Raw genomic sequence first — 21,282 nt, 5'->3', positions numbered from 1 at the left:
AGGTTTAATATGATCCAGATCCGTCCGAAATATATACCAGGTCTATTTGTTAGAGTCGAAACTGGCCCTAAACCCGATGAAAACTATACATTTTCAGACCACGATTATACCAGATAAAAATTGGGTGAAAATCGGACCGTTAACATTACATTACCTTGATACCTTCTTGTAAGCTAACATGTGAAAATATCCAAATTTTCAAGACTCCAACCATTATTTAATATGGTAAAATTCACATAAAAAAATATAACAAGAATCAACCATTCTCTAAAATTAAAGCATAATCATAATCAATAATAATATTATCTAATAACACCAATTTTTTAAATCAATACAAATAACATAATATTAGTTTAAAGTCTTATGTATTTTAAACATAAAATATTAACTTATAGTCTTATAATGACTAGTAACACAAAATATTAAAGTTTATAATACTTAAATTCCACATAAAAATAGTCATAATTCATCACTAATAACACAAAATATTAATTATGTATGATGACCGAATCACTGAACCGAATTCAGATGACCTGAACTATGATCCGAATCCGACCCAAAATAATGATCGAGTCTATTTTTGAGACCCACTAACACGTCGATATAGGATTGTCACATCACTCATAAATCATAATATGTTGTCCAATCTAGGCGTATAATTGAAATACTAAATCGTCAAGTATAAAATTGGAATTAAGTGTTAATAATAAAATTAAAATAAAATATAACTTTTAAAGATAAAAATAAAATTTTTTATTCAATTATTTTTTTAAATAAAGGTTATATCGATAACACTCTTAAATATATATCATTTTTAATAAGATTTACTTTAATAAATAATATTTTTATTAAAAATAAAAATTATACAAAGTATAAAATTTTTTAATAGAAAATTAGATAAAGACATTTTAAAAAATATTACTTTTATTATATAAAACTAACTCGAATACCTTTAAAAATAGATATTCAAATCAAATATATCAAAATTTTCAACTGATAACTCCATTAAACAAAAGGAATAGATAACCTTGGACACAAATTTAATGTGATATGAGAGATACAAACGTTCACTGTTAACTGAATACAAACTATGCCAATGAGTTATAGTTCAAATGGCATAATCTCCCCATACTCAATTAAGAGGTTGTGGATTCGAGTCTCCTATCTTTGGTGTAAAAAAAAAAAAAAAAAAAAAACTACTGAATACAAACTATAACTTGCAGTTCTAATCAATAATATGAGTTTATGCGTAACAAAGAAATATTTGCATAAAGTCTATCATAAAGATGAAAAGTAATGCTTAATTTGGCCCAGCAAATTCATAAACAAAGCCCGTCAAAAAAAAATTATAAACAACACACACACACATACAAATTGAAAAAAACAGGATATTATATTAGATTAAACAAAATATTTGCATATAGAAGGATCCATAATTGGGTCTAAAGGCATTGAACACAAGAATAAAATAGAAAAACTGCTATAACTTACAGAATAGAGTGCTAAAATCTCTTATTTTAAAAGTAAATTAAATTATTGTTTCTTCTTCCGTCACTTATTTTTATAAGTTCTGTTTCTGTGCTATACAAAGACTATAAAATGCATGAGATACATATCCATCAATCTGGAAAATTATGGCACACGGCACTCTTCAATGTTCCAAATTTCCTTTGCATACTGAGCAATTGTACGGTCACTGCTGAATTTTCCACTCCCAGCAGTGCTTAAAATGGACATTTTTAGCCACCTTTTCCTATCACTGCATGCAAAATAAACACATGTAAATTCTAACATACACTTTCATCAAGTTCCATTGTTTTAACACATTGATATAAGGGAACTATAAAGTGATAAACATGAGAGAGATTGAGTCTAACCAATATGCTTTATCTACTTTTTCTTGAGCATCCATGTAGCTTGGGAAGTCATGACCAACAAGAAAGTAATCTCCGCGACCATAACCGGTATTTCCTTCCAACGACTCTAGCAGAGGGTTATAGTCATACCTTCCGAAAACTCCACTTCGAATGAACTTCTTTGCCTCTTCGAATCGAGGATCAGGTTTGAACTGTAAATCACAAACAGAAATCATGTCAACGAAACTATTTCCATGAAAAAATTGAAATTTCTAAGCTTGTAGAGTTTGAAAGGCGCTTGTGACTGCATACCAGGCCATTCTCTCTATCCTTCCTCAGTTGCGGGACTTCTTCAGCAGTTGCACCGAAGAGGAAGAAATTTTCTTCACCAATCTCCTCCCGGATTTCCACATTGGCTCCATCTAATGTGCCTATTATAAGGCAACCATTCAAAGCAAATTTCATGTTGCTTGTTCCACTTGCTTCCATGCCTGCAGTGCTAATATGCTGAGATAGTTCACTCCCCGGAATCAGCATCTCCGCCACGGACACATTGTAATTCGGAACAAACACAACCTGAAACGAGACTCGTATAGTAAATAACAGATTAGATCCACTAGCAACCACTATCATGCCTTCCATATAGGTACCATGCAATAATTATGGACAAAGCATACCTAAAAATTCGAGAGAGAAAGAAAGGAACTAACTTCATCTAGAAAGTAATACAGATTTCTTTTTTATTTTAATTTTTGAGTAAAAAGTAATACAGAATTGAGTTACCTTCAAGTAGCTATTGACCTCAGGATCAGTGTTTACGACAGAACCAACATCGTTCACTAGCTTGACTATTCTTTTAGCATTTGTGTATGTTGCAAATGCCTTTCCTCCAATCATCACGGTGCGGGGAGTTGTTTTTTTCCGTTCTTCGGGGCTCATCTCCTGTTACAGTTCAGTTATGAGGACTATGTTTTCGGTATATATCTTATCTTTCATTCAACAAAGGGAATTGAGGATCTTTCAGAAAATATAGTGATAGAATCTCCTACATGGCTATATTAAAACTGCTACTATGTGCTACAATATGAATGTGAGAAACCATGATCACTATAAACATGGGTTAAAAGTGTAGTAAAAAGATTGGAAAATTAGAACACTGGCCACTTCACAATTTAACTCCATCAGTTAGCTGTTTCTCATACCTTCAATTTCTTGTATCTATAAATCACACCAAGAATGTTTAGTAGCTGCCTCTTATATTCATGGATACGCTTGACTTGAATGTCGAATAGCGTATCCGGGTCAATACTCTCCCCTGTAACCTGCAGAATGTACTGTGCCAACCGCAGCTTATTGGCCCTCTTTGCAGAAAGCCATTCAGCTTGTAGATCTTCATTGTCAGCAAACTAATGTGAGAAAATAAAACCATCAGTTGAATGTTAGGGTGCTGCAATAACAGGAATATCTTGAGAAACAAAGCATCCGGAAATTCACCTGTCGAAGACCTGTTAGTAAGTCCAGATTGGTCACCCATTTATCGGTTTTCAACCACTTAGTGATGATACTGCTTAGCTCAGGGCTACAAAAGCGGAGCCATCTTCGAGGTGTAATGCCATTGGTTTTATTTTGGAACTTTGTTGGCCATATAGAGACATAATTTGCAAATAATTCCGCCTTTAATATGTCGCTGTGTAACTGGGCAACGCCATTCACCTAACAAGATTTGAGCACCAAGTAGCAAACAGATTTCAAATGAAATAAAATGCACAAGTATGAAAAAATGTCACAGAAAATAAAAACTGGAGAGTCCTGTAGAATGTAAATGAAAGGATAGGGTATCAATGAAAGGACCAAATACAAGGATACATTAAAAATTATGAGACTTTTTCTTCAAATGAACCACTTACTGCATGAGAAGAAACCACACACAAATTAGCCATCCGAACTACTGGCTTCTGGGGATTATTATCCAATATGCGCATGTTGGAAAGCTCACTCTCAAGGTCGAACCGTGTGGAAGTTATCATCGCAGTGAACTGAAATCATTTTATCATTTCCACATTGAAATATAACTGTAAACAGATCAAAGTGTTTATCAAAGTGAAACAAGGCAAGTGCTCTTACTCTCTTGTCTATTTCGGTTATGATTTCCATATGACGAGGAAGCAGTTTCCACATTACAGGCTGAGACCATTTTTCCAGCGCCTCGGGTAGGACAGTATGATTAGTGTAAGCAATCGTTCTGGTTCAGATATGGCATCACATTTTACTAGTGAGGAATACACTACAGGCATTAACTGATCATGGCTGAAAGAAAAAGTTACACATCATTCCATGCAAGAAATTTTATAATTTACTGACTTTGATGTCACATCCCATGCTTCATCCCATCCAAGTCCTTCATCATCCACAAGTAATCGCATCAGCTCAGGTATTGCAAGGGTAGGGTGAGTATCATTCAATTGTACAGCAACCTTTGTTGGAAATTCGGCCCAGTTCCATGGTCCCTTCCCTTGTCTTCGCTCCTTAAAACGGGCAATTATGTCCTGTAATAGGTCCAAAATGGGAATGGAAATAGTAAGACTGACATGTCAAATGAACAAGGTAAAGAAACCAGAAATGCATTCTTAAAATACAAATATGGTAGTTAGCTAAGGCACTAATAAAGAAAAACCACAATAGAAACTAGGACATTTTTGTTTCTTGCATCGGTCAAATCAGGGGGATTGTGAATTGGAAATCAAATGATATATCTCTCAGACTCGACGAAAATGATCCGAAGGCTTTAAATTAAGACAATGTGAAACTAGCAATATATATGATCCTGTGGCTCCCACTGACAGTGACACCATCAAAGGGTTTAATCCTAACTTTCTACCAGAAGGTAGCACAAATATATTAAAGAAAATTTGAAAAAAGGAAAAGGAAACTTTTTTAACTTACTTGGAGTGAAGCACTGCAGAGAAAGAACTGCTGCTTCAGCCGTAAAAGTTTTCCATCTTCCGTGGCATCACCGGGATATAAAACCGCACAAATCTACATATACATATTTAAATATAAGACTGCCAATCCCAGTGGCAAAGGGGAGAGGATAATAGGGGGTTGTAAAGATAACCAAGTTAAAGATGATTTGTTCTAATATCTTGTAATGGCAAAGGCAAGCTTATCTCTATGTATTTCATTCTTCTAACTATAACAATATTGTTGCAAGTAAAAAGCTAACTGTGAAACTATGATTAATGACCCAGAGAAATAGCCACTCACAATTATTGTTAATCATTCATTCATCCCTACAAAATAACTTGGTTTGACAATTAAAAAAATAAAATTTCACTAATACCAACCTGTTGAGCTCGCGAGTGAAGCATAGAAGCAGATTCATGTTGTCCATCATTAAATAAAAATAAATTAAAATCTTCAGCACATGCTTTTGCTTCCCAGAGGCGAAGACTGTTGGTGTTTTTGGTTTGGTATCCTGGAATTGGCACGTCATAAGCCAGTGCTTGCACAACCTCTCCTCCAACCCATTTTCGACTGACATCCATATCCAAGTGTAAATACTTCTATTTCATAATATTTAAACTAAACAAAGAAAAGCTTTATTTTTTTATGTGAATTAAAATTATAACAAAAATTTACAACAGATTTCATAGAGTAGTTAGTGATTTTCACTTACCTTCCATTAGGATTAACCTCAACATGACCGAAGAATCTAATAGGGTACAAAATGTCATGCCTCACAACTTCCCACGGGCTAAATTTCTGCTCCGGTTTAAATCATTCTATGCATCAGTATCCCATGAAATAAATAAAATATTTCCATAGTTTTAAGAAAAGAAAGGGGACAAATCAAACCTCAAGCCAGTCCTCTGCAACTTCCTCCTGGCCTTCCCTGGTGATTCTCTGCTTAAATAGCCCGTATCGATATCTCAAACCATACCCCCAAGAAGGTAAATTTAGTGTTGCCATTGAATCCAGAAAACATGAAGCAAGCCTACCGAGACCACCATTTCCTAGTGCAGCATCCTTCTCCTGCAATTGTTCATGTTCAGTCATTATCACATTAAAATTTGAAAGAACCAACAATCAGTTTTTATAAACTAGATGTCAAACTCACTCATTGACATGAAGTATGCGTTTTGGGAGTTGAATTTTCACAAGTATTCAATGGAAATTAAAGGTTAGTGAGAAACAAAATCCATTTGAATCACATAAAATATGTTTGTGATGAATCTGCTATTCAAGTAATAGATCATCAATATTTGTCATGAGGATCTGACAAAGTTTTACATTGCTTGGTGATGAACTAACACAACTCTCTTCTTTTACCCAAGTTTGGGGCCAACTATGTAAAGACTTGCAACAAAGCACACAATAGGCAGAGCCTTACAACAATAAGTTAGACTATAAGTCTATAACCTCACTCTCTCCATATGTGCACGTATTCTTTCGAGCTTTTCAACACATTTGCTTCATATTTGCACAATTTTTCATTAACCGAGATGTTTCCTTGAAAAGAAAAAGAGTTCTTTCCCATAAGTCATTTCTCTTTCCTTTTATCAGTAAATTATTGATGCTAGAGATGTAAAAGCATTCATGTACCACCACCTAAGAACTTCACATTTTAGGTGAGTCGGTCCTTTGGATGATACCAAGCCCTCTTTCAATCACTATGCAGCAAAGGGTTCAATAGAGTTACGGCGTTAAAGTGAGCTTCTGGTGCTTTTAGGAGAGTTTGTCCTAGACACTTGGTTGGAAATAAAATATTTTTCCATGAATTGAGATAGTTGTTCTAGAGAAATATTTCAATTACAGGTTGGAATATTCAATTACCTGCTCTGTGATTTCTTCAAGCTTGAGTCCAAATTTGCGCAAAGCATCAGCATATGCATCTTGGACATTCAGATTTCCAATGGCATTGGTCAAAGCTCGGCCTTGAAGGAACTCCATTGACAGGTAGTAAGTTTGCTTGGGATCAACTTTGTGAAAATGAAGGTATGTTTCATTCCATTGCTGAAATAATTTCCATTGATTAGCAATAAGAACATTACTACTACCCCAACAAATGATACAAGTCATATAACCATATCAGCATGAAGAAAGAAGTCAAAGAACAAAATGATTACAAAAGTTGAAAATGCATTGCTTTCATTTTATTTATGTCAAAATTTAAATAGCCTTATTGTTGGAGCTTTTATCAGACATGAATTCCAAAGACATGCTTCACAACTTTCCCCTTCAACCTTGATTCATGCGCTGAAATGAGCTTTCACATGGAGAAAAATAAAGTAAACTACTGAATTGAGATTTCAAATCAGGTCCACAAATTCACTTACACATGCATGGGCACACACAGAAGTATCTACCTTTTAATATGAAGTTGACCAAAATTACTACTAAGATACATATATGAGCAATCATTAATTTTTTGTCATTAAGTATATGAATATGAATAGCACATAGGAAGATCATACTTTACTCTATGAATGACACACTATAGACTACCATAACAATATAGACATCCAAATTCCAAGAATGTTGCAGAAATACAAATTCAGAGTATCGAGTACAACATAGTACAATACATGACAAGTATACAAAAAATCAGTCACACAAGTTCAAAAGTTTTTGCCAATAGTATTTGATGCATATCCACATAGAATAAAAAAATGAAGTATTTGTGCATCATAATCTTACCCTTATGAGACGATCTCGAACACTCTCAGCAGTGGCATAGTAAGCTTGCTCTAGCTCAAACTTGAGAGGGGAAAAATGAGGACTGAACTGAGCATGGTAACTGATATTGGAAGCAATCTCTTCAGCTTTTTCAGCTAATGGATGTGCCACTGCAGCAACCTTTGCTGCAGAAACAATATCAGAAACACCATCTTTGCCACTCCCATTAGACTCAACCTTATCATCAGCCATTTCAAATTCCTAGTCTTTTTTTTTTTCTTTCTCCTGTCATAAAAGTAAAGTAACATCAGAAAATTGAAAGTTTCCACCACCCCATTAATCAAATTGTGATAAAGAATGAAACTTTACACAGAATGAATCAAAGTGAGAGAACAGTACCAGTCTACCACTACCTCCAATTTCAGAGCACTAAAGGATTGAAGAAATGGACAAGTGGGAAAATGAAGAGATTAATTAATAATAATGTGAAAGAAAATCTGGGTGTGGAAGATATTTGAGGCCACAAAAGAGAATCAAAGAGATCATATAGCAAATGATACTTTGAAACGAGACAGATAAAGTGGAAAAAGACACGAAGATATATAAAGAAAATATCTGGGTTAGATGGGATATTGGGATTTTGAATGAATGAAGAGAGTTTGAATGAAGCAATTAAGCAAAAGTGTGTGTGTGTGTGTCACATGGGATGATTGTGATTTGGATTTGGCATTGGGATCATGGCCAAATTAGAAACAAGAGAAAACTCAAATCGAAGCAAAATAATCAACTCTAACTCAGATAGTTATGGAACGGTATGTAGGAGGACACGTGGCAGCTTTGCATGGAAAGCGCAAGCAACTTGGAAAAGGTTCATGCTTCCAGCGGTTGAATATCACGGACGACGATGGAAACGTTGGTGTAAGCCACTTTCCCCATGCCTAGTAATATCATTTTCATATTAATATTTTTTAATTCAACGATCAAATTAATTACTCAAATAGAATATATATTAAATAATACGTATATTTATATATAAATATATGGATAAAGTATTAAATTAATTTTTTTATATTTGGACGTAATTTTAATTTAGTCTTTGAAGTTTAAAGTGTCTTATTTGAATCAAAAAAATTTTATTTAGCTTTAATGTAATCCTACCTTAAGATTAAAGTTAAATATTTATTGAAATGTCCTACATAACAATATAAAAATTATGCCGATAATTTAGAGAACAAATACAAGTTCCAAAGACACAAAATTAACTGTGGATGTATCAATATATTTATTTATCATTCTCTTTAGTTTTATAAAAAAATATTTTTTAAATGGTAAGAAGAATGATAAATAAATTTATTAATATATCCACGATTGATTTTGTGCCTCTGGAGCTTAGACTTATTCTTTAAATTATCGATTTTGTTCTATGTAGTGATGTCATGTAAGACATTCAGTTAATTATTTAATTTTGACTTCACAATTAAACTTTTTTGGATTTAAATAAAACATTTTAAATTTTAAATACCAAAATAGAATTACACCATCACGTAAAAGATCAATTTAATACTTTACTGTAAATATATAAGAGTTAATTTGACAACTAACTTTTTATATGTATATAGCATTTTCGTTTTTTAACCAAATATTTTTAATTAGCCACCAAATAAATCACTGCATAAAACATATGTTACATAAAATATATTAAAAGTGTATAAAATAATACATATATTTTTATATTTTATATAATAATTGATTTAAGAGTAAAGTATTGTTTTTATCCCCAATGTTTGGGATAAGTCCTATTTATGTCCCTAACGTTCGTCCTATTTATATCCTTAACGTTTATAAAAGTTATTCAATGTTATCCTACTATCAATTATACTAACAAATCAGATTATATTTTTTAATTATTCACTTTGATATATTCATTCTCAATTAGGTCTCATTTGGATGTGTTCAATTTTAATATTATACCCACTATTTGTGTTTAGATTCAATTATGTCCCTAAAAGAGTGAATTATGTAAATGTTGTAGGAATTAGTTTCAACATTTGATGAGCTATTTTTCGGGGTAGATCATCGATTCTATCACAGACATTTGTATTCTAACTTCAAGAAGAGATTTTTAAAACTCAAACTAAAGTGCTCATGATGTGTAACATTGAATCACTTTTACAAATGTTAGGGATACAAATAGGACGATTTAAACGTTAGGGACACAAATAGAATTTACCCCAAATGTTAGGGACAAAAACTATACTTTACTCTTGATTTAATAACACATTTTTGTAAGCAAATTTTTTTTAATTTTACTAACTAATACATATTATTTATTTTGTTAATTAAAAGAATATAAATATACAATCAATTAATAACTATTTTTTTACAAATATCAAGAGTATTTAATATATAATGCTGAATTTGTTTTAGCAAAAAATATGTGTTTTTGAAAATATGTTTTTCTACGAACAATTTTGTTATATGAGAAAGTCCTAAAAACTAGTAATTTTAATTTATATTTGTTAGTATTTTAGTTAATAATTTACTAATTTCAGTTTAAATCATCTAAGTTTATATTTTTATTTTTTAACAATACTTTTAAATATTATAGATTAAATATTACTAAAAAATAATAAATTATACTGATCATGTAATATTGCTATGCATTAATAATTATCAATATATTTTGATAATTGACACTTTTAACACATACATAACATATATTTTTTTTTCTTTAAACAAAAAAGTAAATTTGGTACATATTCAAATATCAAATTTATCTATAAAAAATTTCACCTCATAATTTCTGAGCAAGACATACAAATATATCCATGACTCCTCAGAAGATAACTTGCTATCACATTGAAGCCAATAAATAAATTGTCCCTGATTAATTACTACAATTGCCTTTACAATTTCTCAATCCACAACATAACTTATGCAATGTCGACAAGTTATAGCTCAAATGACATAATCTTTCCATTCTTTCCTAGAGGTCTCAAGTCTCACTCCTAATTTTAGTAAAAAAAAAATAACTTATATAATACTCATATGTAGAAAAAAAAAACTTAAAAGTCAAGCTATAAACCACATACTTCATGATTTCATTTCATCAATCAAAGAACATGTAAGAACAATATTAGTATTGTGTTCACCATCTGAACAATCAATGAACAAATTTAACTATGCAGATACAAATTTACGGTCATTGTCACCTTCAATATCAAATAACTTATGCCTGTCATTCTTGGCATCTCTATGAGGATACTTAGCAGAATGGTGAGAATCATGGCTAAGATGAGAAGATGTTTTGTCTCTAAAATCTTTCCGGATACCCCATAAAACCTCAGCACATGTCTTCATGGTTGGCCTTGATTGTCTTGAAGGTGCAAGGCACTGGTGAGCTAGCTTTAGAACCTTCTCTACGGCCTTTTTCGAGGCCGTACTTCTTCGCAGCCTCGGATCCATGGCGATCACAACTTCTCCCTGTTTCAGCATCTGCAGTGCCTGCATACATGCAAATTGTGCCTTTTTTTCTGATCATAAATTCATTGGCAAGCTGATCTCCTTTAAAAAGGAATATTTAACATTATAGATGAAAATGGGGAAAAGTATCCTACCACATGTAAAAAAATTTCAAGTATTTTGAAATATTATACAGGACAATAAAGAAATCGAAGAGGATGTAAAACATAGGATTCAAGCGAACTGCTCAAAGTGACAAGTATGTCATGGGGATAAGCTTAGTATGGCACAGATGAGTGGTCAAACACTGGATAAAATAAGAAATGAGGATATAAAAAAGAAAGAAAATAGAAGCGGGAATTAAAGATAGACAAGTGGCAAAAGGTAAAAGAAGACCAAAAAAGACTATACATGAGGCAGTCAAAGAAGATTTGTGTGTAAATTGTCTCACTGCAAACATGATATATGATAGTACCCAATAGTCTCGTTTGATATTTGTAACGGATCCCACCTAGTGGTATAAGGTTTTGTTGTTGTGTATAGATCTAAATTACTTTTCTAATTTGATACATGTGAAATTATCTGGTTATGATTGAAGATACAATCAAACAATTATTGAAGTTAATGTACCAAGTTTAACAATTATTGAATTCCTTCATAAAAAAATTATGTAGTATACTGGATACCTAGAAACTTTTTTCTTCTTCTTCTTTTCAGGAATATAGCAAAAAACATAACTTATTTTTCCAAATCTGGCACATCCTCACCTATCAAATGTTATGAAGCAAGACCTATCTATGTCATGGGGGTTCTTAGATATGATCTTCAATTGTACACTTGAAAACAGAAGTTAAAAAGTTTGTCAGAGATAAAAATGATTCATAAGGCAGTTTAACATTTCATAACTAGAATGAAATCAAATCTGAATCAAAGCTATGAGTCTGTGATATCATATCATATCATATCCATTAGTGAATAATTCATTAACTCTGATGCTACACAGAACTCACTTTAATTCTTCTAATTTTGCTGAAATACACAGTTTAAAACTATCACAACAGCATAGTCTTTAAGAATTGACACAATCAAAATTCTTTCAAATGCTTAATCACTAGAATTCAAATATTTTAGTACACTTGATAAATTAAACTTAACATAACAAAGTGAATGTTTATAACATACTTGTCATGCTTAGTTCCTTACCCATTTAATTGTAACTCTCTCACTGAGGGGTCTCCTCGGCTCAACTGGATGTCGTCCGGTAACCATCTCAACAAGCAACACGCCGAAGGAATACACATCACTCTTCTCAGAAAGCTTGTAAGATCTCATGTAATCAGGATCAATGTAGCCTGCTGTTCCTTTAAGTTGTGTTGAAACATGGGTTGCAGAAGGGTCTTCAGCAGCCAGCCGGGCGAAACCAAAGTCGGCCACTTTAGCCCTTAGTTTGTCAGTAAGTAAGATGTTTGATGCTTTGATGTCTCTATGAATAATTGGATGATCTATCAAACAAGATAACAGAGAGATTTAGCTCTTTCAAATGGCATTCTCATATTCTGTAACTGTTTTTTCTATCTCAGTATCTCTGTATTTTCTGTCCTGAAACATGTACTAAACACATTCTAAAAGAACAAACAAGACTATTTAAGGAGTTGTAATGTTTTCCTTGAACATGCATTGCAGAAACTCAAATTAGTTAGAAAATTTCCTTGTATCTAACCAAATTCTATATGATAACATACCTGTGTACATATGAAGGTAAGTAACTGCATGAGCTATATCAATTGCTATGTCTAAACGCTCACCAATTTCTAGCCCATCACCCCTTGTACCTGCATTAACAATTCTCAATTTGCGATATCAGATACATTGTTCGAAAGATGTATCGAAAAGTGACAGATAAAAGAACAATCACTTACCATCTAGATGTTCCCGGAGTGATCCATTATTAACATATTCAACAACAATAATCTTTTCATCTGCATGCTCCAAATATCCATACAGCCTCACAAGATTGAGATGCTCAATCTTTGACAAAGTGGATACTTCATTTTTGAACTCAGCTAAGTTCTTGTTTTCTACATCCTGTCAACAAAAAACACCACATGATCATTGTCTTTCTTAAAAACTAAACTTTTGTAAAACTTTCTTTGTGAATGATCACAGCAGACATGATACATGATAAGGCGCAATAACAAAGCATAGATTATGGGATACCTTGTTGGCGCGCTTTGCGGCCACAAGAGTTCCATCAGTAAGCTTTCCCTTATAAACAGTTCCAAAGGCACCTTCCCCAATCTTATTAGCTGCAGAGAATTTTGCTGTTGCCTTGTAGATTTCTTCAAAGGAGAAGTTCCCTGCAGTTCCAAGCTGAGTATTTGAAGTGCTAGATGATCCATAGGAATGTGAAAACTTCAATTTTGAGGATGAACTCTTGTTGCTATCAGATGATAAATCAGATGAAGCTGCATAATTTCAACCAAAAACCTTAATTTTGCATAAACCATTACAGTTTACTAAGATCATCTACAAAAGAAGCATTTATGATTCTTTGAATCTAATTTTTTCATTACATAAAAGTTTAGGCATGTTTGACACCGGTTTAACATGCTTTAAAGCTCAACAGCACTTATAAGGAAGACTTTCAAAAACCATGAACTATAAAAATGGACTAAAAACTCACATGATGCTCCTCTGACTTTGTTTGTACTCTTTCTGTCTTCAACAACCTTTGATTCTTGTGTGTTTCTTTTTCCAGAAAGAAACAATGCAAAAAAACTTGCACATTTCATCACAGCAGACTTAAAATTTGTCAGCAAAGAAGCATGATGATGAGTCTTCTTATGATGTTGTTGGTGTCCAACATTATTATTATTATTATGTAAAATAATGGGGACTTTCTTTGTTTTCTTCATTTGCAGAAATCAGAATAAGCTTAATAAGGCTACTAATATTAATATTAATAATTTAATACTACTACTACTATTATTATTAGAGTAAAGTGATAAATAAATCCCTGAAAATTTATACTTTGACATATTAGTCTTTAAAGAAAAAAAAATTACCAATAAAATTTTTCAAGATGTCAGATGTGTACACACTACCTTTAAATTAATCTCTATAATTAAGGTAGAAGGTCTTAATTTGAACTAACTTATTTATGTTTGTTATATTAGAAAATTTTATTGGTATTTTTTTAAGGATTAATCTGTCTGAAATATAAATCTTTAAGAATTTATTTATCACTTTACTCTTATTATTATTATTATTATTATTATTATTATTATTATTAAACCTGTTTTTGTCAAAACAAAATTTGTTACAAACACTGTTTTTTCTTTGGTCATAAGTAGTTGTTTTCCTTTTCAACCAAACATTAAAGTATGTATTGTCGTTTTGAACAAGTTTAGTTAGATTATTTATTGTAATCAATACATAATAATCAAACTCTTGTGTATATAATATCTTGAATTTAGTTTTGATAAAACAATTTTATACTATCATCATCCAATTAAAATGATATTCTATAATTAAATATTTATATAAATATTTTTGTACAATCAGGCATACAAATAAAAGCCTAAGGCCTGCACTCCTTAGTTTTTTTTATTATTATTTTCTTAAGTAAAGTCCTGCTAGTTATATCCTACCTGTGATCTTTAAATAGGTACATAAAAAAATTTATATTAGATAAATTAGATTTTAATATAAAAAAAACTTGATAAATTAGTATTATTTAAAAAAAGTTAGTCACTAAAAGAGAAATAGATAAATTAATAGTATATCACTTTAAAAAATTTTAAAAAAAAAAAAAGAGAAGAAGGTTGAAAATGCATTCAAAACTCAAAAAAGGTCCATGGGTCTAACTGGATTTGGTGTCTCTAACGCGGTTTCGTGAGCCAAGTGTGTTCACAAACGATCAAAGATTCATGACTATAGTATTGACAATTTTTATACAAATTAAGAATAGAAAATGGCTTTGAAGTTTGAACTAGTTTTTCTTAATTTCATGAAACTATGGTATGGACACTATTACTAAAAGTTTGATTAATTTAGTTTGAGACAGAAATGATTTTTTTTTTTTTTTTTGTGTGTATGATTCAAAATTCAAAAACCATTAAAAATACTTATTTGATAATATGATAATTTTTGTCATGCTTTGAGATAATTTTGTTTAAGTTAGCTGAAAGATTAACAAGGATTATATGAAATTAAAATTTGTTTTCATATGTTGACCTACTAGGTGTCAATTGTCAAAGGTTATTGCATCTTCAACACTCCCAAATCAGAAAAAGGAAAATTATTCATGCATGCTGGCTTTTTTGTAATGGATGGAAGAGACCATTTTGACTATCTTAGGAAATTTACCTACACTTTCCAGACATCTAGAGATTGAAAATTCGTGGAAAGCTATGACTCACAACTCACAAGACCCACAAAATGCGATTGTGTTTTGCAATCATAATCAACTATGCTGAGAATATATTAGGATATTTGTATATTAATTAGATTGATATTTTTGTTAATGATTGAATATTATTATTATTTTATTTTTGTTTCTTGTTTATCACTTATATAAACTATGAAGTATGAATACTTTGTTGAGTTACCGTGTATGCGTGTTGGATATATTTCGGATACGATACTCACTGACACTTGTTTGATATGCGTGTGTCTTCTATGTCGTAACTGTATCTTAATAAAAAATAAAAAATTCTTCTTTGGATACATTTGGACACACCTAAATACCATTACGTGTCAGCGTGTCCAATTTTATTCTTAACATATATTTTTGAAATAAATTTAGATATAATATATATTATTATTTATTAAAACAAAAAATATTTTAAATACTTAATATAATTAAAATAAGACATTAAAAATAATTAAAAAAATTAATTTATATTTTATATGTATGCGTGTCCCGTGTCTTATAAGATTTTCAGGAGCGGAGCTATATAGAAAAAAGGGGACAATGACCCCTTAATTTTAATTTTTTATATGTAAATTTTAGTTTAGTCCTCTTTAAAATTTTATTTTTATTATTATTTTATTGTGTAAATATTTTTTACCTTCCTCTAATATTTTATCTAACTCTTGAAGATTTTAAAATTCGCGTATCAGTGTATCTCATGTCGTGTCGTGTCCCATGTCCGTGTCAGTCTCATACATCATAACTTATAAATAAGATGAAAAATACTTTTTTTTTTGTTGAAAATATTAAATACATTAAAAGTTACTTTTTTTTTTTTTCTTATTGGGTATTATTAACTAGCAAGAGCCTTAACTTAATTATTGTGAACATTTTTGTTAAAATCCAAAACCCAACTCATTTCTTTAATCCCTTTCAAAATGTAAAAGAATAAAATAAAATAAAATAAAAGGGAATAAAAATAAAATTGTTGCATTTACTACAAAATCGAAACCATTCTTGCATTTAGTTTTAGGATTAAGACTAATAAGTCTAATTACTCATTCACAACTCAATTATTTTGGTTAAAAACTGCAATACACAATCATCTTTTACCTTCGTCACTACATCTTTTCTTTTGATTTTTCAATTTCTTTCTCTCATTTTTCTATTCTCCTTCCTGAATTTCTGTCTTTTGTTTTATTGTTATCTATAAAAAAAAATATCAAAACAACAACTATTTAGATATATACTAAAAATTAATTATTAAATTAGTTATTAATATAAAATATATATTAAAAATTAATTAAATAATATGTATTTATATAACTAATACAAATACATAATAACTAATTTAATAATTAATTTTTTTTGTAACTATAACAGTTTTGGCAAAACAAAACTTTTTCTCTTGGTAGATTCTGCTTTGCTTTTTTGGTTCATTTCTTTTCTTACCGGTTTTGTCTCTTTTCTCCCTTTCATTTCAACGTAACGTTATTATCCTCTTTTGTTAGTTTCTCTTCTTATTCCTTTTTTCAATTGTTCTGTTTATATATATAAAACAAAATTTAACAAATTTGATCAATTTAAAATAATTAGTAAAATCCATCTAACATAAGCATTTTGATTTTTTAGAAGCATTACATTGGTTTTGTTTCATCATTGCACTCGAGAATATGTAGACACATCCGTTAAATATAAATTTTTTTTTTTTTTTACAAATTTGTGAATTTTTTTTATCTATATTGTGCATTTTTTTATCTATATTATTAGTGTATTAATACGCTCTAATATATTATTGGTTTATTTTTTTATTTATTAAATATATACAAGTAATAAAAGTATAATTAATTAAAATGATAACTGATAAGTGATTTATAATTTAATTAAAAATATTTTGGATTAAAATATTAAAAATAACAAAAAAAATTATGGATTATATATAATAAATGATATTTTAGAAAAGAAAATTATATATAACCATTTCCATATTCCAATTTAAGTATATATAATATAGAAGTATCCATTATATATAATGAAATGTATTTTAAAGAAGCCAACGAGCTATAATTCAAATGATATAGTTTCTCTATACTTATCTAAGAGGTCGCAGGTTCAACTTTCCTTATCTTCGATAAAAAAATGTATTTTAGGAAAAAAATTACACCAAATCTTATTCCATATATTTTTATTATATATAATATATAGAGTACCGATATTATTTATTAGTTTCTTAATTTATTTATTTATACTTTGTTATTATTATTAATTTATTATCACTGCTGCTGCTGTTATTACTACTATTTTTAGTATCTCTACTGCTACTGAAATTATTATTGTTGTTATCGTCGTCCAACATATTATCATTGTTATGGTTATCATCATTATTGTTTGTTATTAGTTGTGAATAATATTTCTTTTAATAACGTTTTTTTTTATATTTTCTTTGGGAAAAGATATATTTTATTTAGATTATATTGATTTGCATATAATTTATCCTAAAATAATTATTTTATAACGGATGTTTAGAGGTGCAATAAAATTAAGTTTATACTATTTTCCGTGCATATTAGACTTCCAACTTTAAACTCTAAAAGATAGATTTTTATCAAATTAATTTTTCCTCATTCTTTATAATAATAATTGTAGCTACTTCCGATTTTCTTTTTTTAATTTTATTTTGTGGGGCTATCATGTAATACAAAATAACGTAGAACAATAATAACTTCTTTTTCCCATTAGTAAGGTGTTCCAAAAAGTGGAAACCAAAATACAATGCTGTATATTATAGCACACATACAAGAATAACTTAACCTTAAAACAACAATTCAAATAAAAAACCTCAAAAGTAGCAGAAGAATTGTGAAGACATTTATTATATGTCGCTCCCTGAGACAATAATTGAGACAATTTTTAAGATTGTACTACAACTTCATTTAATACATGGAAGACTTCTTGTACTGGTACACTGGTACTACTACTTTTTTTTTTGGGATTTAACTAACTAAGACATGTATTAAAATTATTAATAAAAAAATTTATTATAGAAAATTGAAATTTTGAGTTTTGACTTTCAATACAATTATTATACATTTACTGAAATAAAATATTTAAATTTTTTTATTAATAGTAATTTTAATTTTTATATATCCTAAAAATATATATTAGCTAATTTTTTTTTATATTTTCTAGTTTGATAAATTAAAGACTAAGTTGTTGTGAATTTAAGTTTCGTAAAAAAATTTATTATTAGTTAATAAATTATTATTACATATACAAAATAAAATTTAAACTCCTAAAATTTAATTAAATAAATGAAAAAGTTAACCATTTGACCCATTTAATTTAATTTGTTACTGCTACCACTCTATTCTTTAGAGCACGTACAATATGGAGAGAATTGAAGTTATAGCATCTCCATTATTGGCAACAAATTCAAGAACAAGGCAGGTATTTTATTTAAGATCGGATTTATTTATTTTGTGTTTTAAAAGTATATGTTAAAATTGTATATTAAAATTTTTTATTAAAAATGTAAAAAATTTTGAATTTTAATGTATTTATTTTATATATAACAAAAAAAAACATAAAATATTTTACAAATAATATAAATTGATCATGTGTACTAAAAATACATATTTTTTAATTTAATTTTAGCAATAGAACAAATTAAATAGAGTCATTATGGACTCACTTCCCCATCATCTTTAATCTTTGTAAAAGTTGTGTTTGGAAAAAGTGCAACGTGGTAGATATGTTTGTTGGAATAGTACAATTAATTTGTAGACATGGAAGAAGCTCTCTTTGCAATGGAGCAAATAATCATTTTCGTCTCGATAACACTAGTTTCTTGGAACAATTTTCTCGTAATATGGACATATTGAAATTATAACTTTGTGATTTTTAATAACATCCATATTAAGAATATAAAACTTTACGTTTAAATAATTTAATTTTAGAGTATTCTTCTTACTAATAAGATATTTGATAATGTTACTCAAAGATAAATATGAATTTTTAAATTTTTTTAATAAATGCACTACAAAAATATTAAAAATTTTAAATCTTTAATAAATGTTTTATATTAAATACCTTAACAAATATTATCCTAATAAAACTTTAATTTTCAAAAGTAGTAATTAAAAAACTTTACAATTTTTATTAAAGTTTAATTTTGATGTACTGATAGTATAAAATATTGTATACAGTCATATAATCACATCTATTCTTTTAGATGAATATTTATGTAGACAATATAAAAGATAGTAATTTATACTAATGTAATATTATATAATTTGATGTACGTATAAAACTACTTTATACTAATAATGTATCAAAATTAAATTTTTTTTATTATGCATATTTAAAGTACTAAGACTTTACTAAATCAAGGAGACAAAAATTTTCTTTAAGAGAAAAATGCTGTAAAATAATTATAAATTAGTAAATGACACTAACTCAAATATAATTGAGTATAAGTTATTATAACAAACTTTGGATCATCAGAGATAGTAATACAAGTTATTATAAGAATTTAACAAACTTTTCGCATACCAATAGGAGTTTGTAAGAGAGAGAATGGTTCTAGAGAGAGAAAGAGAGAGGAGGAAACATTGAGCGGGTAGAACTAGGAATTTACAGGAAAGGGATCCTAAGATTTGGAATCGAGAAGAGTACCAACGATTGGAAAACGTGTCTTTCTCCATTTTTGTCAACAATCTGTCGAATGATATATCGAAGAAGGAATTATTTCACTTGTTCCATTGGACAGGACGAATCAATGACATCTATCTGGTTCGGAAGCTGAAAAATGAAATTGTGTATATGTTTGCTTTTATACGATATACAACAAAAAGAGGAGCGATGAAGGCCATAACTGAAATGCATCATACAAGAATAAGGGGAAAGGTTATCTATGTAGGTGAAGCCAAGTACAGAAGGATGATGGGAGAGGAGAACACCGGGATACGGAAGGGAGACCGTGAAAGAACTGAGGTGGGGAGTAGGCAACTTCATAAGGGTGAAAGTTCTACAAGAGTCGAAGAAGCTAAGAAGATAAAACCCGCCAAGGAAAGCCAAGACAATGGTTGGACGAAGAAGGTTGAAGTGCCAGTAGCAAAAGAGAATTTTGATTGGCTGTTGAGGAGTTTAGTAAGGAAACCACAAGACCCATCAACTTCAAATCGCTACGAAGAGCAATCGTCAAGAACTTTTCTCACATTGTTGAAGTCAGGGAGCTTGGAGCATACAAAGCCATACTAGTGTTTGATTCTGTGAAGAATGCGGAGGAAGCGTTTACATTCAAAATGAATGGTTTCTTACAATTCTTTTACAGTGTTTGGAGATGAGAAGAGTCCGAACGTAATGAGACTAGGAGAGTTTGGTTAGAATGTCATGGGGTGCCTTTACATGTTTGGTCAGTGGAGACGTTCAGTACGATAGGCGGCTTATGGGGAGAAGTAGTCAAGTATGATGATGTGACGAAGTCTGCCTTATCCTTCAGTGTTGGCCGTGTGTTAATCGATACCTGCGTCTTTGATGTGATCAAGGAAAGGATCCACATCACGATTGGGACCAGTGGATTCGATGTATTTGTGAAGAAAATAGGAGGTGACATATCTGGAGATGAATGCTTTTTGAAAGACGCAAGCGTAAAGTCAATATGTGTCAACGATAGCACACCTGCAGGCGAAATGGTGTCGACAGCGGCGGTGTGGGATCCGGCGGCTGACCTAGTCAGGACACGAACTAATGACGGTGATGAAAATAGGGGTACAATGGTCATAACCGATATTTTTTTGAATGAATGCAATCAAGGTTATTTAATGGCATTGAAGAGGCAGAGGATGACGGATCCATTCAAAATGAATGGGAGTA

General features: G+C 30.2%; 2 protein-coding genes across 3 annotated transcripts; both read right to left on the bottom strand.

Annotated features, from left to right (window-relative positions):
* Positions 1-1,374: 1,374 nt before the first annotated feature.
* PHS2 (alpha-glucan phosphorylase 2) lies at positions 1,375-8,466 on the bottom strand. 2 transcript variants are annotated; one of them, XM_016311892.3, is made up of 16 exons: positions 7,932-8,466; positions 7,554-7,817; positions 6,690-6,869; positions 5,712-5,888; positions 5,533-5,618; positions 5,201-5,390; positions 4,800-4,892; positions 4,218-4,402; positions 3,981-4,098; positions 3,764-3,892; positions 3,351-3,569; positions 3,059-3,262; positions 2,640-2,798; positions 2,169-2,432; positions 1,878-2,068; positions 1,375-1,759 (listed from the first exon to the last, which is right to left on the bottom strand). In XM_016311892.3, exons 2-16 carry the CDS (start codon positions 7,782-7,784, stop codon positions 1,633-1,635), a joined length of 2,553 nt encoding a protein of 850 aa, XP_016167378.1. In that variant the 5' UTR covers positions 7,785-7,817; positions 7,932-8,466; the 3' UTR covers positions 1,375-1,632. The 2 variants fall into 2 exon arrangements, with proteins under 2 accessions (XP_016167378.1, XP_088357050.1); XM_088500924.1 differs by having other exon boundaries at positions 7,902-8,308.
* A 2,131-nt stretch (positions 8,467-10,597) lies between these two features.
* LOC107609739 (calmodulin-binding receptor-like cytoplasmic kinase 2) lies at positions 10,598-13,909 on the bottom strand. Its single transcript, XM_016311792.3, has 6 exons — positions 13,678-13,909; positions 13,212-13,459; positions 12,914-13,079; positions 12,737-12,826; positions 12,198-12,496; positions 10,598-11,036 (listed from the first exon to the last, which is right to left on the bottom strand). Exons 1-6 carry the CDS (start codon positions 13,907-13,909, stop codon positions 10,713-10,715), a joined length of 1,359 nt encoding a protein of 452 aa, XP_016167278.1. The 3' UTR covers positions 10,598-10,712.
* Between the last annotated feature and the right edge of the window lie 7,373 nt (positions 13,910-21,282).

This window comes from Arachis ipaensis, chromosome B1, assembly GCF_059453495.1.
Source record: "Arachis ipaensis isolate K30076 ecotype BB chromosome B1, ASM5945349v1, whole genome shotgun sequence".
NCBI classification, from domain to species: domain Eukaryota; kingdom Viridiplantae; phylum Streptophyta; class Magnoliopsida; order Fabales; family Fabaceae; genus Arachis; species Arachis ipaensis.
This window is presented reverse-complemented; position numbering and strand designations above follow the sequence as displayed.